Below are 20,008 nucleotides of genomic sequence, written 5' to 3' on the forward strand. Positions count from 1 at the left end.
TGCAGCTAGAAGGCTCTGTTAGCATTCTTAAAGCAGCAAACTGTGGCTGATGAGGCCAGGAGGTCTCCTCCCAGAGGGCATTCTGGGAGGGAGGAAACAAGCTATTGAGAGAAACCTGTAAAACCTGGATTCATGACACTGTTAATGGTGGAGGTGGGGGTAGGGTAGATAGTAACTCCATTTTAAGAGATTGGGTTACATTACACATGTTTTCATTGGGAAAGGAAATAGCTGTGTCCAGCAACCTTGAAACCCTGTCCAATGACCTGGCATCGTGAAGATTGTACTCAGCCTGCTTAACACAGGTTGCCCCACCTTGAACAGGGCCCTGCTTTGATGGCTGGCTGGCCCAAGGAACCATTGTTTTCAATCCTCCTCTGTGGAAGGCGCAGGGTCCTTCTCAAATCTGTGGCTCTTCTCCCCTCCCCATTCCCCCAGTGCCTCTGGATCTCAGAGACAGTACAAGAATTACCTTGGTGGCTAGCAGACGGGTCAGGTAGATTTCAGATACCATCTTACTGCCCCGATCCCCTTCCTTCTGGTCTCCATGGTCATGATTCTTGACCAAGTGCCACACCTTGACCCCACTCTCCAGGTCAGGAGTGATCATAGGTGCCCGGGACCTCAGGCTGTCTGGACTCCCTGTGTACCGGAAAGATGAATCTGGCAAAGAGAAGGAATAGGGTGGAAGACAATTAAGCTGAGGGGACTTTGTTATGCTTACTCCAAGCTTCTTGGATTGTGGTCTCTTTCACATGTTACATCCAGCCCCACAAAAGTCAGTTTTTACTGGCTCATGGCCTCAGATTTGGGGAATAAAGGCTGGCAAAAAGGTTTTTGGTTGGCATGAATGCAAAGGAAGGCGACTGGCACCTTTTAAAAGTGATTATTCCATTGAGAGTTGGATTAAGACATTCTGAAGCTGGGCCTACTGAAGAATAAAGGAACCCATCATACTGCCAACAATGAATAATAAATATGTGATTTTCCAAACAACCACAAATCAAATTGGAAGTCATCTCATTTTAATATGGTGGACTTGTAAATTAGTTTGTTCCATGTTAGGAGCCAGTTAGCCCTTTCTTTACAGGGGACTAAGAGATGGCTCCTGGAAAACCCATCTGAGGCTGGGCTAGGTTGGCCCTGTGTAGTCACCACTTGCATGACCTGAGGGCCATTGGACCAGAGACGATAAAGGAGTAAGATAGGGTGAAGCAATGTTCATGAAATGGAGCACCACAATGTCCACTGCCCAAATTCCACTTTGGGGTCCTGGTACTCATCTGGGAAGGCATGGACCCTGGTTTGACTGACTCTGGGGTAAGCACTTTGTTCCCTGTGTTTGTGTAGCTGATAAGAGTTGAGCTCACAAGACACACCTCTCATCAGACTAATGATATTCAATACATGTATCTAATATCCGGTGGTATTCCCTAGACAAGGAAGAAGATGAAGTTGGGGGAGGACAGCTAGGATCTGTGATTTCCTTGGTATAGAGAACTCCCAGGTAAGGAAACTTCATCTATCAATGCAGGTGAGTACCTTCTCTGTGACTTACAGTCTGAGAGAATTGTCAAGAACTCTGAGTCATCAAATGACTCAACCAAGGTCACAAAACCAGTATGTGTCAGTAGCAAGGCTTGAATCCAAGCTTTCCTGGCTGCAATGCCAGCTGTCTATCCATCATGACATACTGCCTCTTTAGGGATAGGGGTGAAGAACAGGAATATAAATTGTTAACTGGTCCCAGCCAGTTAAATGCTCTCAGGATGAGGGGATCATGAATTGGGCTGTGTCACCACCAGTCACTGTCCAGATCAGTGAGAGGATTCAGCCTGCCACCCTCCGCTGACACCCCCCAGCTCCTCGTTTCTCCATTCCTCACCGTATCTACTGATGGATGTTCGGGAGATGCTGGCAGAAGGGGGGATGTTGTAGGAGGAGGTCTGTTTGGGGACAAGAGCCACCACAGAGCGGTCTGACACCTGCCCGGGTAGAAAGAGAAAAGGTGAGGTGAGCAGTGGTGTATAGAGACCATCATCACTCCAGGATATTGGACAAGGGAAAAATCAAAAGGTATACAAGTTAAGCACATGTCAGAACTTGGCGTCCTCAGGGGTGGAAAGTAGAGCTTCCTGGTGGTAGAAATTAGAAGTTAGAGAATTGCAACTGGAGAATCCGTGTCATTTGGATTTTGATCTGGCATCCTGGTCTGAGTGAGACCTTATTTCTTTCAGGTTCCACCTGACTTCTTTCTGTTTCTGGGCCTACAAAAACTAGACTTAGCATATGGCTGTTCTAAAAGGCTAATTCTCATATGGCCTCGGAAGAAAGCGGCTCTCTTGCTCAGTCCTTTGTGGGGACTTCATTCATAGGCTCAACACCCAGCCCCTCAGGGAGGAGGCTGATAAACGAGGAGACATATTGAAGACATTTGGGGCCATTTTGATTTAAGGCCACACTCTATCCAATAAAAACGGAGAATCCCTAGAATTGTGGCGATCCAATTAAACCCTTAACGCAAAGGGAATAAAACAGCTATAATAATGTTATGGGCCATAAAACATTCCTATTAAACCATTTTTTATTTTAACAATTTTTATGAACTTTATAAGTTTGATTTATGGCTGCACCAGCCATAAAACCATCTTTCTGGGTCTTAAATTGTCAGTCCCTTTCTCCCACCAAAAAGAATTAAATGTGGGGAAGTCAAACTATAAATGCACATTAACGCTAACGAGATTCCCTGATAGCTGGTTTTAGTGGCGGGTGTTTAATTTTACCCTCCTTATAAATCTACAGAAGCCTTGGAAGTTTTTTAACATCTCTTTGTTAATTAAGATTATGGAGATTTCCTCTAGTTGGGGCCCAAGGACCTTTGTTTTTGAAGGGGCAAGGGTAGGGCAAAGCTTTGGACTTTGGCTCAGTGTCTTGGTGCTGTACCTAGTAAATTTTCTGTTCCCTTAAGGTCGCCAATGTTAACAGAACCACAGACTTCTGGAAGGTGATAAGTAGAAGGGATCTGAGAGGTTATTGAGTCCAATGAGGACTCTTCATTTGCCAGAAAAGAAACCGAGGTTCACAGAGGTGAAGTGACTCTCCAAGGTCACTTTTATAGAGCTGGGAGGGCTACCTCCTACTCTCCAGTGCATTCTTTACTGCCTACCCAGTGGCCTTAATTCACGTGGTCCTGCTACACTGATAAGGCACGCCTGGGGCTGAGCCTCAAAGGAGGTGGAACTGGAAGGGGTATGGACAACATCTAGCTCAACTCCGCCATTTTATGCATGAAAAAACTGAGACTCAGAAAGAACTCAGGATCGTATTATGGGAATAGGATAATATTTATAAGGCACTTAGTATGGTGCCTGGCACATAGTAGGTATTATATAAATGAGATTTAGAACTAGAAGGGAATTTTAGGTGTCATCTAGTTCAACTTCCTCAAATGATAGATGAAGAAGTTGATCCCAGGTCAGGATTGTTGTTGTGGTTCTTAAGTAGTTTTTTGGTCATGTCTGACTCTCCGTGACCCCATTTTGGGGTTTTCTTGGCAGAGATATCGGAGCGATTTGCCATTTCCTTCTCCAGCTCATTTTACAGATGAAGAAACTGAGGCAAACAGGGTTAAGTGACTTGCCTAGGGTCACCCAGCTAATAAGTGCCTTAGGCCAGATTTGAACTCAGGAAGATGAGCTCCTGACTCCAGGTCCAGCACTCTAGGCACTATGGCGTCACCTAACTGCCCCTAACAGAAAGGTTAAGTCACTTGCTAAACGTCCCAAAGATAATAATTTCTAGAAATTAGATGATTTGAACATATTTGACTTCAGATCTAGTGCTACCACACCACACTGCCTGCTGCCTCTCACTTCAGTATGGTAAAGTGGAAAGGACGCTCGTCCCAGGGTCCAAAGGCTGGCCATGAACCACCAGTTCTTCCCCTTTATTACCCATGAGGCCTTGGGCAAATTACTTCACCGACGGGGGCTTCAGCTTTCTTGTTTGTAAGGTGAGTGGGTTTGACTAGATCAACCAACATGCATTTATTAAACAACTGCTGTGTGCAAGGTCCTGAATAAGCTCTAGAGATAAAGAGACAAATGTGGAACAGTCCTTTGCCCTGGAGGAACTTATATCCTAGTAGGAACGGCACGTACATAGAAAAACACAGAGCATGTCAAAAATCTTCAGGCAGCTCTAAGCTTTAATGGGGGATTCTACCGTGGTCCTCTAACTTAAGCCTTAGTAGATTAAAACTTCACTAAGACTTTTTGAAAATATAAAATAACATAATATAACAAATATAACATAACAATATACTATTATAGTAAAATGACATGACATAACATTATGTGATATGACGTGACGTGATGCCGTAACATATCATATCTACAAAAGGAATCCAAGGTAATTTTGGGAGGGATGGTACTAGCAGCTGGATCAGGAAAAGCTTCATATAGAAGACAGTGCTTGAACTGACTGTCAAAGGAAATCAGAGATTCTAACGAGCGAAGGTGAGGAGAGAGAACATTCTAGGCATGGGGCACAGCCATGGCAAAGGCAGAGAGGCGGGAGATTGAGTGTTTGTAGGAGGAATAGCAAGAGGGACAGAACAGCTTAGTGGGAGAGAGTAATGTATAAGAAGGTTGTAAAAGAGGGAAGGGGCCAGGTTATGGGGAACTCTAAATGCCAGACAGAGATTAGATTTGCTTCTTGAAGTAATAGTGAGCCATTGTAGTTTATTCTAAGGCCCTTTCAAGCTATGAATTCAAAACTCCCCCTTGATAGCCAGTTTCTCTGTAGTGCTAACAGGGTCCAAGCCGGGAAAGGTACCTGACTCTGTCCCCTCCACTCTTCTGAGGTTTCCATGTTCAGTGCTTGAATCCCTCTGTCAGATGATCCAACACAGGAGGCTGTGGGGTCCCTCTTTTTAGGGATGCCTCCAGAAATTCCCAGCCCAGAGCTCTGACTCTGAGTAAAGAGAAATCATGGGGAAGTTGGTTCTCTTCAGAGGGATAAAGAGCGATCAATTGGCCATTTCTAGGTTGTGATTTAGACTCTGGAGCCCTTCTTTAAGTGGGAGGCAGCATGGGGTAGTGGAAAGAATTCTAGCTTTGTCATCTGAGGACTTGAACTTGATAACTGATCATTAGACTTTGGGTAGTAAGCCCCCTTTGCCTTTTGGGCTGTTTGTAAAATGAGGAGGTTGGTCTCTAAGGTTGTTTCCAGATCCAGATCCTGGATCTGAAAAAAGACTGGCCAGACAACTCAAGTGAATACAGTTAATTCATTTTAGTTCAATTCCTAGTCAACTAACCGCTTTGTAACTCAATTTCCCTATCTCTTATAGGGAGTAAATGTCCTTCTATCTGATACCTCCCTTCATGCAGGGTTGATGTCTTGTACACAGTAGGTAGTCATTACTTGCTGACTGAGTGAATGATGCTTTCTATGAGGAAAGTGAAAGTACCTGGTACAAGGCACCATGGCAATGGAAAGGATAGTGCTGTAGTAAGGGCAAAGGGTAGGGGCCCCTGTCTACATAGGAGTCTAGAGTCATGGATCTCAAGCTCAAAGCCTCCTTAGAGGTCATCTAGTCTAGTGGTTCTTGAATTGGGGCACCCAAGGGGTCTATAGACAGATTTCAGATCTTTGAACTTGGAGGGGAAAAAACCATCTTTATTTTTATTTAATCTAAAACTAAAATTTGTCACTTCTTTCTATGATTTAAAAACATTATTCTGAAAAGGGCTCCATAGGTTCACCAGACTGCCAAAGGGGTCCATAATACCAGAAAGACTAAGAACCTCTGATTTCCAGTCCAACTAATTCATTTTACAGATGAAGAAACTGAGGTCTCAGAACATTAAGCGACTTGCCCAAGGTCATGCAGGTAATTGTCAGAGGCAAGATTCGAAACCAGGTTCTTAGGAGTGAGGCGCCATGGAGTAGTGGAAAAGATCCTATTTAGAGTCAGAGAACATGGGCTGAGATCTACCTTGGTTACTCACTACCTGTGTGATTCTAGTTGGGTCATTTAATCTTTCTGTATTTTAATTATCTACAAAACAGTGGTGATAGTGGTGGGTTTAGACTAAATGACCCCGAGATCCCTTCCAAGTGTGGAGTAATGTTTCCATGACTCCAGAGTCCATGGACTTTCCCTGGTACTGCTCTGCTTGTGATTATGTAAAGCAATGTATAAACCAAGCCCATAACTCTGATCGATCTGTACGTTCTCATTTTGAATACAAATTTGTTCATTCCTACTGTTGTTCCGTTGTTTTCAGTCATGTCCGATTCTCTGGAAGTCCATTTGGGGTTTTCTTGGCAAATATACTGGAGTGCTTTGTCATTCCCTTCTCCAGCTCATTTTGCAGATGAGGAAACTGAGGCAGACAGGGTTAAGTGACTTGCCCAGGGTCACATAGCTAGTAAGTATCTGAGGCTGGCTTTGCTGTCTTGTGGGATAATACTACCATTCACATCACTCCTCCAAAGGAGATCCTGCCTTCTAAGTCCCATGTACATAGGCCAGGTCATATTAGTCTCTGGATGACCCAGAGGACTTCAACTTAGAATGCACTATTGAGACCACCTAATTCAGCTCTCTGAGGAAACTGAGGCCCAGAGACCTGCCCAATTCAACACCAGGCCTTCTGCCTCCAAGTCCTATGTCCTTTCCACAACATTCTCACAGACCTGGCCTTGGAAGGATATTAAATATGTAAATCCCATAGTTCCTTGCAGTCAGAAGCGCCCGCTATCTCTGGCTGACTTTAATTTCCTCCAGCCTCCCTCATTTCCAATTTCTAATTTAAAACAGTTTCTTCTAGAATTCCTCCTGTGTCACATCTCCATCACACTCTTAAGTGTTGGCTTCCAGGCTTGTCGTTTAATCCTATAGGAACCTCACATTTTGAGCCATTTTCTGGGGCAGGGGAAGTAGAGGGAGGATAGTAGTGGATAGTCTGTGGGTGCTCCCAAGACTTTCAGATGGGGTGTGAAAGAGGCAAATGCCAATGAGAAAGCTTCTCTCTGGGTTTTGAGTTACAGAGAACATGTTTGGGGGAGGGAACACGGGGACAGCTTCTGTCAGGGCAAGTATGGATAGAGCCCTTGGGTAGAGTATGACCAGAGTACCTTGGATGTAGATATAATAATGATAATAATAATAATAATAGTAATTCACTTTTACATGGCCCTTTAAGGTTTTTAAAGTGCTTACAGTTTAATTCAATAAGCATTTATTTAATACCTCCTATATGTCATAGGAGGGGCAGCTGGGCAGCTAGGGGGTGTGGTGGATGGCATGTTGGGCTTGGAATCAGGAAGACTCAGCTTCAGGAGTTCAAATCTGGCTTTGGACACTTAGTAGCTGTGTAACCTTGGGCAAGTCACTTAACCCTGTTTGCCTCAGTTTCCTCATCTGTAAAATGATCTAGTAAAACTACTATAGTATCTTTGCCAAGAAAATCTCAATTGGGATCATGGAGAAGTGAATGAGACTGAAAATGACCGAACAACAATATGTCATAGATTATCTCCCCTGAGATCTTAGGGATAATCTAGTTCAAGTTGGTCATATTTATTGTTATAATTTTTTACAGCTAAGGGAGCGAAAGTTCAGAAGCAAGGGGAATGAGGAAGAAGTGTGACCCAAGGTCACACAGTAATTAGCAGAGGTAGGGTTTGAACTCACTTCTTTGGCTAGACACCAGAGGCCCATATCTAAGCATCTTGAGCTTGACCCCGCTGCTCTCTCTGATCATCTTCATCCCATGCTGCCTTGTCCCATCCTCCAGCTGGGGATGCCCCCCTCCCCCCACCCCACTCCAGTTTCTTGAAATCCTGATTGATGAGTTTTTACCAAATCCAGACACCCCCTTTCCCACCATTTTGTTCTCAGGCCATCGTCATGTCATGCTGTGTACCTTGTCCCCCATCCCCTTCCATTTCTTGCTCTGGGAACAACCATCAAATCAACTCCTATATCCCTGGAAGGCATGTATTGATTAATTGCAATATTACTCCACCCACCTTCTCTGGGACTTCCCAAACCAAAACACTCTTCCATGCTCACTATATGGATTGCCTTTTCCTATTAGAAGGTAAGCTTCTTGAGGTTAGATCCTGTCTTGGTTTTTTGCATTTCTTTCCTCAGCCCTTAGCACAGTACCAGGCACATAATACATGCTTTTTCATTCATTTGCTAATTTCGTTTATATCCGGTGCTCTTTCCCCCTGTATGGTGTAGCCTTGTGTCAGGGGGAAGACTTCCTGGTAAAGGTAAGAGCCTGGGGCTCTTGCTTGTCCTTGCTCACCTGATAATGCATCAACGTGTTGAGCCTTTTCCAGTCCCCCTCAATCTTGGTGGTAATGTCTTCATCTTGTAGTACAACTCGGGCTATCCGTCCCTGGCGCCACTCTAAGGAGAGAGTGAGTATTAGAGCCATGCACTGGAAATCCTTGGTTCAAAGCACGGCCTCACTGGACAGGAACTTTCCCCCGGTCTTCCTCCTCCAGGGCCATCCAGACAAAATGGCAGAGGGAGGTATGGCAACTCTAATCTCTGCTCATGCTGCCACAATGAATCAATATGATCACCTCCCTTGGTGCACAGCAGGATAATAGGATCATGGCTGTAGAACTGGTAAACGTTAGTGGTCCAACCCTACCTCACTTTATAGGTGCCAAGTGATAATAAGTAATTTGTTACACAGGAAGCAAGTGGTGGAGACAGGATCTGCTCAGGTCCTGTGACTCCAAGTTCAGAGGTCTTTCGATGGCACCACAATGGGTGTACCACCCCGTTCTTCCTTCAGGGCAATGGATATAACACTAATATCTACTATAAGGCAGAAGCCTTGTGATGGCATTGGCATGTGCTGCCTAGCAATTCATGGAGTTTTTCATGGAGAACACCGGCGCTTTCAGTAGGACCTCTGTGTCCTCCCAACCCAATAGCCAGGCTGGATAGTCCCCACAAAAGCCTCGTTACCCCCCACCCCAACACTCCAAGGCCCTCGGCTCCTACCCAAATCCATGTCTACAGCTCGAGGCCGCTGAGAATAGGGCACATTCTTATACACGGCATCCAGGATCTTCTCTTTGACCTGTGTGATGGTGTCACAGTTTAACACCTTCACCGGGATCTCGGGGCTGTTCTCGTTGTCCGGGTTCACACAGTTCAGGATCTGCAAAAGGGAAAATGTGGAGAGGGGTTGGAATGGGAAGAAAGCTTCAGGGAAGCTGAGCCAGGCCCTCGGGATCCTCCCACCCCGACACACATCCAAGGAACACCACCCTTAAAGGAGGTGAGATGGATCCCTTGGTTTTGTAGCTGTTTCTCCCACCTGATTCCAGACCTTCCTCCCACAGCTGTTAATGCTGTCTCTTTTAAAGTTACTCTGTAATAATCTTGTTCAGAGTTTGTAATTGCTTATCTCTCTGTATGTATGCCGTAGTCCTCCAGTGGAACATAAGCTTCCTGGAGGCAGAGACCATGGCTTTTCTTTGTTTCTCTAGTGCCTGACATACTGCCTTTCACGTTGTCATTGTTCAGTTGTGTCTGACTCTAGGGGTTTTCTTTGGTTTTCTTTGGTTTTCTTGGCAAAGATACTGGAGTGGTTGGCCATTTCCTTCTCCTGTTTGTCCCCATTTTACAGATGAAGAACTGAGGCAAATAGGGGTTAAGTGACTTGCCCAGGGTCACACAGCTAGTAAGCATCTAAGGCTGCATTTGAACTCAGCCTTTCACAGAGTAAGCATTTATAAAATAATATATAAAAATAAAAAAACATTAAAGTACATAAAAATAAAAAAAAGTTTGTTGAATTGAGTTTAATTTAGTTGACACAGAATATAAAGGGCCACCTTAAAACTTCACACTGTACCAGGGGGTCAGGATTCTCCCTACTCTTCTTATCATCTACTGTGCTAATCCACCAAATGTCCACCAATGAATTCTCTCTCCTTCATACTTTTTCTGGGTAAACGGAATCCCAGCGGATATCTTTTTCCAGTAACTTCTTAGTCCCCTTGTTCTAGCAATGTAGAATATAAGCTCCTTGAGGGCAGGACTGATCTAGTTTCATCTTTGTATTCTCAGGACCCAGCACATGGTGGACACTTAATAAAGGTTTGCTGACCAACTGATTATTTTAAATCTTTCTCCCTTTCCCAAATATTTTTGGATGCGGCCAATGCAGGAATGTTTTTTCTCGTTGGTGTGTGTTTATTCCAAGAGTTTTCTGTCTTTTTTTTTTCCAGTGGAGGGGGAGGTAAGAGGGAGAGAAAATAGATTTTTGTTAATTAAAAAAAAATTTTAAAACTTTCTCCCAATCCTTAGCCTGTCACCTTCCTTTCTGCCTCTCAAAGGTCATCTCCTGGACAGAAAAAGCTGAGGGCAAAGTCTGATACATGAGTTGGAGCTGAAGGGACGAGGTTTGAGAGGTTTGGAACAGGATCGGCTATAAGCTCTGGGCTTCTGGATGGCTTTTTAGGAGAGAATGGCAAACAGTTCAGTGTGGTCAGAACATCGAGTACATGAAACAATGCCTCACCAGAGTCTTGTACTCAATTTGTTGTCGAATGAGCTTGTCTTCGCTCAAGGAGTAGCGGGCCTCCCCTGTGATGGCATCGATTGGGCCCTTCTCCATCTGCTGCTTGATGGCACAGTACAGCATAAACAGTGGTTCCCCTGCACATTCCTGGTGGGGGCACACACACACACACACACAGAGGCCGTGGGTCAGGGCCCAGAGATGTCCTTTGGTCCCAACCATCCAGGGCCCTTCTGACTTCTCTACTCAGCTGGTAGAAACAGACTTTACACTAAGTCCTGAGGGGCAGAGTGGGCTCCCCAAAGCCCTTTTATCCCCCACCCCGGACAGTTCATCTACTTGAGGGGCAGAGAACAGCCTCATAAGCACTAAAGCTACACACTGCTGCCTCTCCACTGTTCTACTCAGGGGTCCCTCCCACCCAGTATGCCCCCTTTTCTACCTCCCCACCCCTTGCTAGCCCTGCTACCCATACCCATTCTTACCTTTAGGAATTTGTGTAGGAGGAAGGCAAACCAGTTGGTTAGCATCTTCTCAGCCACAGACTCTGTCCTGAAGGAAGGAACAGGGAGCTAGGGATCTCCATTCCAGAAGCCAGTCATGGGGGTGGGGTGGGGGCAGGCATGAAGGTGAGGAGTCCCTAGGTGTGACTCAGGAGCCTGGGAATCAGGCATGGTGAGCCTCTAGAGTCTGGCTTCTACCACTACCTGAGTGATCTGGGGCAAATCACATTATCTCTCTGGGCCTCAGCTGCTACAGTCTGGAAAACACCCAGGGTTGGTCTAGATGGCTTTTAAGAACTGATCCAACTTTAATGAATTGCCCCAGCTGCTGTGAGACCATGCAGCTGCTTGGGGGATTTGGGGGAAAGGGAGGGGAAGTGACCACTTAATCACCCATGGTCCAGGGGTCTACACCTAGTAGTCAGTTAATTAATTCAGATCTTGGTGAGTTAATTCAATACATTTGACATACGTTTGTTAAGCATCTAGTTCATTCTGACCCCAGGACTATGGGGAGAGGGTCTCAGCTGCCCCAGTGGTCTCCCCCATAGACCTTCTGTTTGCCACTTTCTCCCAGCCTGTCTCCTAAATCATCTGTTTAGGAATGAGGGTGGGGAAAGCAAGTTCACACTCTGCCTCTGGGGAGATGCCTTGCACTTAGTAGGTACTGGATAAAAGTTTGGTGAATTGAATTGAATCTAGGTGACCTAGAGCCCAGCCTCTCTGGGAGAGGGAGTCTGAATCAGAGATGGAGGATGGGTGCTCATTCCTAACATGGGCAGGACCTGGTTTCCCTCAGCATACCAACCCTTCTTCCTCTGACCTCCCAAACGTGTGCTCGGCTAGCTGGGGCCTAGGCAGGAACAAAAGCTTCCACGACAGCCTGTTAGTAACTGGCCTGGCTGATGGGGATTTGAGGGGTATTTTAACTCCACACGTGGTGTAAATTATACCCTCTCTCCGGAGCAAATCACAGGCATTTGCCAGGGTTTCCAGCAATTTGGGCCCCAGAGTGACAATGGCAGGAGAAATTGTAGCTTTCTCCCCAGGCCCCACCCAGCATCTTCTCCCGGTATTGTGCCTGAGATTAGCTCTAATTTAAATACAACGTTCTTAATGAGCGTTTCTAATGCTCAGATTGGCAGGCTGGGGGCTCCCTACTTAAAGAAATAAAGGCCTTTCCTCCACTCATCACTACCCCACGTGGGGCCCTGGGAGCTGGGGACCTTTGCAAGTGACAGTTTCAGAGAAGAGGAAAGGCTAGTAAGTCATGGTTAATCATCTCCTTCCCCACAGCTTCCGATAGGTGCCTTGAAACTGGCCAAGTGTCTTCCACAATAAATGGGCTTTGGGTAAGTGAAGGTCAGCAGACAACTAGGCAGGCACTATTCTGGGCACTGGATATACAAAGGGAAAAGCAAAACAGACTCTGGTCTTGATCTAATAATAATAACAATAATAATACCTTTATCTACAACTTTAAGGTTAACAGAGCAATTTAAAACAGCTGTACGAAAGGGGGAATGTATCCTTATCCCCATTTTACAGAGGGAGAAACTGAGGTAGGTGACTTGTCTATAGTCATTCAAACCTTGATTTCTCAACCCTCACTAGCTTCAAATGATTATCACCATCTTACAGGCCAGGAAACTGAAACTGAGAGACATGAAATCACTTTCCCCTGATCCCAGAGCCTTTTTTTGTTTTTGAAGTCGAGTCTGCTGGTGGTACAGTGGAAGAGCACTGGGCTTGGAGTCAGGAACATCTGTGTTCAAATGCAGCCTCAGATACTTACTAGGTGTGTGACCCTGGGCAAGTCACATAACCTCTCTGCCTCAGTGTCCCCATCTAAAAAATGGGGATCATAACAGCACCCACCTTCTTCCAGGGTTGTTGTGAGGATCAAACAATAGTCGCTGTATTTAGCAAAACTTCAAGTGCTATAGAGATAAATGCCTGGGGCTATTATTATCAAGTCCCCCCCCTCTTTCCAGGACATCATGCCAAAGACACAGAGAAGTAGGAAGGCCAGGGCATGTGTTGCCATGGGAAGAGCAGAAGCCCTCTCTGTGTTTGAATCTGAGCTGACACTGGCTTCTCCAGCTAAAGCTCAGGGCACCAGCTGCCCTCAGTCCACACTGGCTCCCCAGCAGAGACCTGTTCTCGGGTCGGTGTCCCCAGACTCCTCCCTCTCCCCAGTCGAGTGTGACCAGACCTGCGCAGAAGCAGTTTGGGGTGGTTCTTGTTCTCCAGGTTCTTGTCGATGAGGTCAGACAACAGCTGTTTGAGCACATCAGTGGCATACTCCAGCCGGCCCTGCAGCCCCGTCATGATGAGAGAGGCCACATTGCCTCGGTCTCGCATGGAAAAGCTGCGCTGCAGCTCCAGGGTTCGGATGAAGGTCAGCAGGAAGACTTTATTGTTGATGAGCTGGGCAAAGAGCTTGAGGGCCTTCTCCACGTGCTGCTGCCCATTCCCCTGGACCTGTTGGGGTGGCTCCCTCAGGGATCAGACCTTCCTCCTCCTCTCCCATTCCCACCATCTCCTAGGAGTCTATGGAGAGCCTGCTGCTTGAGCTTACCTGGGCCACAAAACCCACCCTCCACCAACATGACCCTTCCCTTTATGTCTTTTTGGGGAGCTGGATAAATAGGCAGGTGCTGGGGTTGAATATGAACAGGGTTTCTAATCCTGTTATCTTTTAGAATAAGGCCTGGGAGATCAACATTAGGCAGGAATCAGGGCTGAGTCTCCAAGAGGAAAACTGGAGACTAGCATAGAGGACTCAGTTTCCCTCTTCGCCTCTCCTCAATTCCTTTTAATCCCAACAAGAGGCATTTCTATCTGTATGGTAAGACAATGCAGCCTGCTTGCCTGCCCACTCTGTGTCCCAACCCAAGGAGGATGAATTGGTGGCTGGTTGAAATATTTAAAGGCCAGTGAGTTGTTACTTGCTGGTTGATTTCCTGGTCATGGGGCATTCTCTCTTTTTGATGGTGATGGTGATGGTATAAATGTGTAGGGCTGGGTGTGGTAGTGATTGGGTGGCAGGGTATTACCTCCAGTTCCCGAAGGACAGGGTGATCCTCGATGCCAGGGAACAAAACCCTCATGGCGTAGGTTCGGTAGTCCAAGTAGGGGATCCCTGAGCGGTCCAGGTCACTGGTCAACTCATTGATGTCCGTCTGCAGCTCAGCAAAAGCTGTGTGTGTGTGGGGGGTGGTATGATCAGGGGACATGTGAAGTGACAAGAATGCACCAAAGGATCATAGATTGAAATTTGGAAAAGCCCTTAGAAGCCATGAAGCCTGACCCCACTCATTTTACAAATGAGGAGCCTGAGGCTGAGAGACGTTAAGTGACTTGGCCAGGGTCACATAGCTAGTAAATGACTGAGACAGAATCCAAACTCTGGTCATCCTGACTACAAGTCCAGGACTCTATTCACTGTACCACTAGCTTCCTCAAGACCGCTCGATGACTGCTATGAGTCCAAGGAGGAAAGGAAAGGGACACAATCCCTGAAAGCAAAGGAAGATCCCTCATGTACAGAGCAATCAGCTTGAGGTTCTGGGCCTCCCCATGTATAGGATTAGATACCCTCCAAGGTCCAGTGCTAAGATCCTGCAATGGGGTTTGGATGAATTGTCCTCCAAGACCTTTCCTAACGATATTGGGTTATCCTGAAGGTCTCAAGAGCCACATGAGGGTTAGAGATGCTAAGAGTGGAGACTGGGCCATAACTAGGAGGTTAAACTGGATTGGCTTTGGATCTTTTCCCAAAGTTTTTGGAGAAGCCCAGACAGAATGGCCAACGTTGGGGACCATGATGGTCCCAACCTAGCAGGCTCCAGTGATTCCAAAAGAGCATCTGTTCAATCAGCAGTGGTTTCAGTCCCCTTCCCCCGCCCTTCTTCCTGCCTTTCCCTGAAACCTAACTCTTCTCACCCACCTGCACCCCTCCTCCCGACCTTCTTTAGTTTATTTCTGATATTGAGTTCTGAAGAGAAAAAGAAATGTCTTGACTTCTAATTGAGGTATGCATCCAGAGAGTCTGCTAAGTTCTCAGCTGTGGACAGCACCCATAGAGGGTAGAGGTAGTGGGGAGGGAAGTTGTGGTAGGGGCTCCCGTTTGCCTCATTGTTGAAATATGTTGGAGGTGGGAAAATACATCCTCCTCCCCAGCCCCTCCCAACTACACACACACACACACACACACACACACACACACACACACACACACACACACGACTGAATATGCCTGGGCACAGGTGCGACCTCCTATAAATATTTCAGCTTTCATAGACTGTGGGGGAGAGAAAAGGCTCTGACTCCTTGCTTGTGGGCTTTTTCTCCCATATAAGACAGTGTCTTCTTTTAATAGGTGACCTACAGCAGACTAGGGCCTTAGTTAAATGGTTTGAGATTGTTGTTCAGTCATTTCAGCTGTGTCCCACTCTTCATGACCCCATTTGGGATTTTCTTGGCAAAGATACTGGAGTAGTTTGCCATTTCCTTCTCCAATTCGTTTTATAGATGAGAAACTGAGGCAAACAGGGTTAAAGTGACTTGCCCAGGGTTGAATGGTTTGAAACAGGGCAGAGAGTATTATTCTGACTTTGCAGATGAGACCCAGAGAAGGGGAGGAAGTTGGCAGAATACATCCTGAATCAAGGTCAGAAATGGTACTAGAATGATGTCCAGGTTGCCCTCAGTTCCCACACGGGTGTTCCTTGGGGAAATGCAGGGGTCTTTTCCTTGGGGGTCAAAAGGTGCTGCTGGAGGAGATGGGACTAAGGGAAGGGAGTAAAGAACAGAAGTGAGAGGGAAGGGAGAAAAGGTCAAAAGTTCTTTGTTGGGGGGAGAGAGAGAAATAGTGGAATCCCGTGAGACCAATACAATGAAAAAGTAGAAAGATACGACATACCTTCCTTACACTCCAGGGCCACTCGGGACTCCAGATTGTCCATCTGCATCTGAAGGCGCTTGAGGGTGAGGTCGTTCTCTCGAGACTTGCGTTTATAGGCGATGAGGACGATGATGACAATGATGAGCAGGAGGCTCCCACCTGCCGCAATGCTGACGATGGCTGGCAGGGTCAGCAGGCTGTCTGAGATAACGCTCACCGAGCCAGGGGAGAAGACCATCCCCCCGACATGGACCTGGGCATCATGGACATACACACAGTCAGTGGTTGCTCAAGGAGACCAGATAATCCAACCCCCTCATTTTACAGATCAGGAAACTGAAGCCCAGGTAAGTTATACGATTTGCCTAAGGTCACAAAGTGAGTGTCAAAGGTGGGATTTGAACCTAGGTCCTCTGACATCAGAGTGAGTCCTCTTTTTATTGTACAATCCTGTCTCTAAGGATGTCAACTTGCTTTGTCTTAGGGGTTAGGACTTTAGTCCACAACTACACAGTATAACCCGAAGGGCAAATCTATTTGCTGCTTATTGCCTACCTTTAATTAACTACACTAACAATGTCTTTTTCTCCTTCACTCCATTTAAATCTGAGAGGTTGAATAGTAGAGGCAGGTTTAAAAGCATTGAATTTGGAGTTAAAAGACTTGGATTCTAGTCCTGGCTTTGCCACTTTCTAATTTAACTTCATATACATTTATTAAACACCAACTGTATGCAAATCAATAAGTGTCTCCTATAGGACAGGCACTGTGCTAAGTGGTAGAAAAGATGCTCAGGTTAGAGCCTCCCTGTGTTCAGGAAGCTTATAGTCTAAAAGACACGTGACCTGAGGCAAGCCATTTTCTGAACTGAAGCTTCCTCATCTGTAAAAGATAGATAACAATACCCGTGCTTAATCGGTTGGGTAGTTGTGAGGATCGTGTGTTACCTAAAGGCACTGTGTAAATGTAAGCACCTACTGATGTTAATTTCAACATGTATGAAGTGGGGGGGGGGCTATTGGTACAGAACATTGCTTTTGTTTTGTGCATTTCTCAGTTTTCCTGGTTTTTTTTTCTTTTCTGTTGTTTGTCCTCTGAGTGGGAGAAGGGGAGGTGATGGAAATACCAAGATACTGAGACATTTTTAAAGTCCAATTCATATGAGCTAAAAAGCATGGGGAAAAGAGGTGAAATCTACCCCTTGTGCAGGAAGTTGCTACTTCCTACAGGCAGGGTAGTTGACTAGGTCACCTTCTGGTCTTTTCCAACTCTAAGATCCTCCAGCTCTGGATGAAAAAGAAAGACCCACTCACCATGACCTTGTGTTGTCCTGTGAGGTTCGGGGGTTCACAAAGGAGCTGCGTCTCAGACACGGTGACGGCACAGGGGGTCTCTCCAATCAGCACTGTGTAATTCAGCTTGGCTCCCCCCGAGGCTGGAGGGCAGAGGTTTTTGCCCTGTTGAGAACAGTAATAGAAAAATTGGTATGTGTATGCAAAAGCCAAGTGTGTGTTTACAAAAACAACAACTGAGGAGATGCAAGCGTAACTAGGAAAGCTAAAACGGAAATAGCAGATTCTATAATAAGCAAGGTTTTCAGTGGTGGGGGCGTGCTTCTGACCGAACGGATGAAGGAATTCTGGGTAACTATGTAAGAAGTCAAATGTAATACGGTTAGAGAAGAGAAATTTGGACAGTTATTATCATGGAAGGATGATCTGTAGAAATATGAGAACAGGGGTTACTATGGCAATCAGAATGACCCAAAACTGGAACACAGTTACAGCCAGTCTTGACTTGCTGCAATATTTTTGTTACCAAATGTCCATGATTGAGAAGTAAAAAGAGGAGGAGGAGGAGGAGGAGGAGGAGGAGGAGGAGGAGGGGGAAGACGTGGAGGAGGATGTGGAGAAGAAGGAGGCGAATAAGAAGGAAGAGAAGGAGAAAAAGGAGGAGGTGGAGAAAAAGAAGGAGCAGGAAGGAGGAGAGGAAGAAGAAGAAGAAGAAGAAGAAGAAGAAGAAGAAGAAGAAGAAGAAGAAGAAGAAGAAGAAGAAGAAGAAGAAGAAGAAGAAGAAGAAGAAGAAAGAGGAGGAGGAAGAGGAAGAAATAATCCCCTTTTATCCAGTGAAAGCAATGCTTCAAATTCATATGTAAAGGATGGAGAGGAGAGGAGGAGGGAATCTGAACTATACCAGAATCCCCCAGGGAATGGTAGGGAAGGAGTTCCACATTGCAGTCAACTATTGGCCAATCCTATTCCTTGGTGTCATTGTGAGCCCAGCTGGGCCTATATGATCTCCTCTTCTTGCCTCGAGTTTATGAAGAGGCTCAGTGACGGGTGTGGAGGATGGAATTTAAGGAAGCAAAACTCAGAGGAATATTTAGCAGAGAAAGTATGAATGCCACACTTAGAAGAGAGGAGAAAAGGAGGGAGGAGAGGAGGAGAAAGAAGATATGAAAGAAAAGAGTAGGGAAGAGGTAGAAAGAGAAGCAAGAAGGTAGGAAATCAACTAAGTGATTGATTACATTTATTACGTGTGTACTGTGGGTCAAGCATTGGGCTAAGAACTGGGGAGAAAAATACAAAGAGTGAGATGAGCAAAAGAAAAGAATGAAGAAGAGAAAGAAAATGAAGGAAGGAAAAAAAGAAGGGAGGAGAAGGTTTCCATGTTGTATTGCACATTACAAGTGTTGAATGAATGAATGAATGCTCCTACCTTTAGTATGATTGGGGATCCTGGCTTCTGGTCCAACACCCCAGTAGGACTAAGCAGTTCAAAAGTTGGATTGGGATAGTAGATGAATTTGGTGTCATTATAGATCAGTAAGGACTGCACGTTGTTGAAGACAAACCCAAACTCATCTGGCCGTTCGACAGCATCTAGGCCAGGCCGATACTCTGGAGTCAAAGAAGGGGCCAAGCAGGTCAAGGTGGTTGTGTTCACAACCTTACACACCTGAGGAAGACAAAAGGTAAAAGCTTAAAGCATGAGGAGCCAAACAAGGAGAGGGTAAACAAGGTGCTCTCCACACTGAGGTGTGTCCTCTTCCTAGACAGATTCTTCAGACCTTCTTTCCCAAACCTGTGTTCTTTATTTGGGCAAAATGCCAATGATGGCAAAGATTACAAAAAAGGAAAATGACAAATGCTGGAGGGGTTGTGGGAAAACAGGCACACTAATACACCATTGGTGGGACTGTGATTGGTCCAGCCTTTATGGAAAGCAACTTGGAACTAATCTCAAAATGTTACTAAACTGTGCATACCCTTTTTATATATGTGTGTATGCATATATATGTGTATATGTGTGTATATATTTGTATATATGTGTATACATACATACACATATATTTATGTATACACATACATGTATACACACAGATATACATATATGTAATATATTTATTTCATTAAATATCTTTCAATTACATTTAAAACATTTTAAACATTCATTTATTCCAAATTCTCTCCTTCCTTCCCACCCTACTCCCACCCCTTGAGAAGACAAGCAGTATGATATCATTACACATGTGAAGTCATGCAAAACATATTTCCATATAAGCCATGTTGCAAAAAAAAACATGCAAAAAACCCAGAGAAAATTAAAGAAAGTGAAAAAAACTTTGCTTTAATCTGCATTCAGAGTTTATCAGTTTTCTCTCTGAAGATGGATAGCATTTTTCATCATGGGTCCTTTGGAACTCTCTTGGATCATTGTATTGCCAAGAATAGCTTAAGTCATTCACAGTTGATCATCATACAGTACTGCTGTTACTAGGTACAATGTTTGCCTGGTTCTGTTCACTTCACTTTGCATCAGTTCATATAAGACTTCCCAGGTTTTTCTGAAAACATCCTGCTTGTCATTTCTTATAGCACTATAGTATACCACAACTTGTTCCACCCAGTCCCCGAATGATGGGCAACCCCTCAATTTCCAGTTCTTTGCTGCAATAACAAAAAAAGAGCTGCTATAAATATATTTTTATTCAAACAGACCCCTTTCCCTTTTCTTTGCTCTCTTTG

At 45.3% G+C, this 20,008-nt stretch overlaps 1 protein-coding gene across 1 annotated transcript in view; it reads right to left on the minus strand.

Moving 5' to 3' along the window:
- PLXNA2 (plexin A2) overlaps positions 1-20,008 on the minus strand; it is a 330,148-nt gene that overhangs the window by 13,502 nt on the left and 296,638 nt on the right. The window contains exons 18-28 of the mRNA XM_036756742.1: positions 18,699-18,938; positions 17,294-17,437; positions 15,999-16,233; positions 14,131-14,273; positions 13,287-13,555; positions 11,054-11,120; positions 10,569-10,715; positions 9,041-9,200; positions 8,328-8,431; positions 1,886-1,985; positions 473-663 (exon numbers count right to left, since the gene is read on the minus strand). Coding sequence (XP_036612637.1) covers positions 473-663; positions 1,886-1,985; positions 8,328-8,431; positions 9,041-9,200; positions 10,569-10,715; positions 11,054-11,120; positions 13,287-13,555; positions 14,131-14,273; positions 15,999-16,233; positions 17,294-17,437; positions 18,699-18,938 — 1,800 coding nt within the window. The remainder of the gene's footprint in view (positions 1-472; positions 664-1,885; positions 1,986-8,327; positions 8,432-9,040; positions 9,201-10,568; positions 10,716-11,053; positions 11,121-13,286; positions 13,556-14,130; positions 14,274-15,998; positions 16,234-17,293; positions 17,438-18,698; positions 18,939-20,008) is intronic.

Source organism: Trichosurus vulpecula, chromosome 4 (genome assembly GCF_011100635.1).
Source record: "Trichosurus vulpecula isolate mTriVul1 chromosome 4, mTriVul1.pri, whole genome shotgun sequence".
NCBI lineage: Eukaryota > Metazoa > Chordata > Mammalia > Diprotodontia > Phalangeridae > Trichosurus > Trichosurus vulpecula.